This window comes from Ruditapes philippinarum, unplaced genomic scaffold (genome assembly GCF_026571515.1).
Source record: "Ruditapes philippinarum isolate M1 unplaced genomic scaffold, ASM2657151v2 ctg10496_1_1_1_1, whole genome shotgun sequence".
Classification (NCBI taxonomy): domain Eukaryota; kingdom Metazoa; phylum Mollusca; class Bivalvia; order Venerida; family Veneridae; genus Ruditapes; species Ruditapes philippinarum.
In genome coordinates, this window is record NW_026857853.1 from 30,162 (window position 1) to 31,265 (window position 1,104).

The 1,104-nt window shown below is 39.4% G+C and overlaps 1 protein-coding gene across 1 annotated transcript; it reads right to left on the minus strand.

Moving 5' to 3' along the window:
- Positions 1 to 960, minus strand: LOC132751253 (uncharacterized). The gene has a single exon (XM_060741409.1). It carries the CDS (start codon positions 958 to 960, stop codon positions 1 to 3), a length of 960 nt encoding a protein of 319 aa, XP_060597392.1.
- Positions 961 to 1,104: the final 144 nt, after the last annotated feature.

The window sequence follows — 1,104 nt, forward strand, 5'->3', positions numbered from 1 at the left end:
CTATTCTTGCATTTGATACACACAAACATCATTACAGAATCGCTCCATAACCAGCAAACTGCCTGTATCCCAGTAACTCTTCACATGAATGGGCTTACTTAGACCAGAAATAATCTGTCCAAGTCGGTCTCCAGATCTTGGAATTTGATGAACATTTGCTGAAGATAAACCGCAAATAAAAATGTTCCCATCTTCGTCTTTAGTGCAGCTAGTTGCTTTCCTCAAGCCAGGGTCCATGTACATGCTTCTCACCTGACCTGAGGAATCTATTATCACCAGACAGCCGTTGATATCTTCAGAGTCACCTTCACCTTGGCAGCAGATGTAAATTTTATCCTTTGTATCAACACATACTGATATCGGCCATTTCATATTTGGATCTTGTGAGCCTAAGCTACACGAGATAAGTTCTGTCCCTTTCTTATTGTAAAACAGAATCATGTGATCATCACTATTAGTCACGGTTACAAGTTTCTCGTCCACATAGTCTAATCCCCAGCATTCCAGTCGAGTGTGAATACTGTCAGCAGTTTTCATTCCATCTTGCAGACTTAGAAAATGGATTCTCTTATCCTTTGGCACCGTTACTGCAACCTGGTTATGTGATAATGTAGTTGTGTCGAATGATGCACCGTCGGTTTTGAAATCTGACATGAGATGGAAGTCTCGATCAAGGACTTTGAGTTTTTTGTTGTTATAATCAACTAGCACAAGTCTTCCATCTGGCATTACTGTTGAACCTGTTATATCACACGGGCTCTTGTCATTGTGCATTCTCACTCCAAATGAACTGACCTTGACAGCACACATTTCTACAGGAGTTCGTTTAAACTGCTTGCCTTCCTTTTTGGGAGTTGCAGGAATTGTGACAATTGGTGGCGGTAGCGGTGGAATATCAAAACTGTTCTCCTCTGATATAACATCAACTGCATCTTTCAGCATGACCACACAGGCTTCCATTTTAGCACTGATCTATTAATAGAAATTTTTTGATTTTATATGACATACTTTTTCCATTCTACAACGTCAAACAATTGAAATCCAATTCGATATTTACATTTCCCTTCATTTTATTAATACGTATACGGTTCTTATCTTAAACGG

Coding starts and splice junctions, on each gene's coding strand:
- LOC132751253 (XM_060741409.1), bottom strand. CDS start 960: ATGGAAGCCTGTGTGGTCATGCTGAAAGATGCAGTTGATGTTATATCA.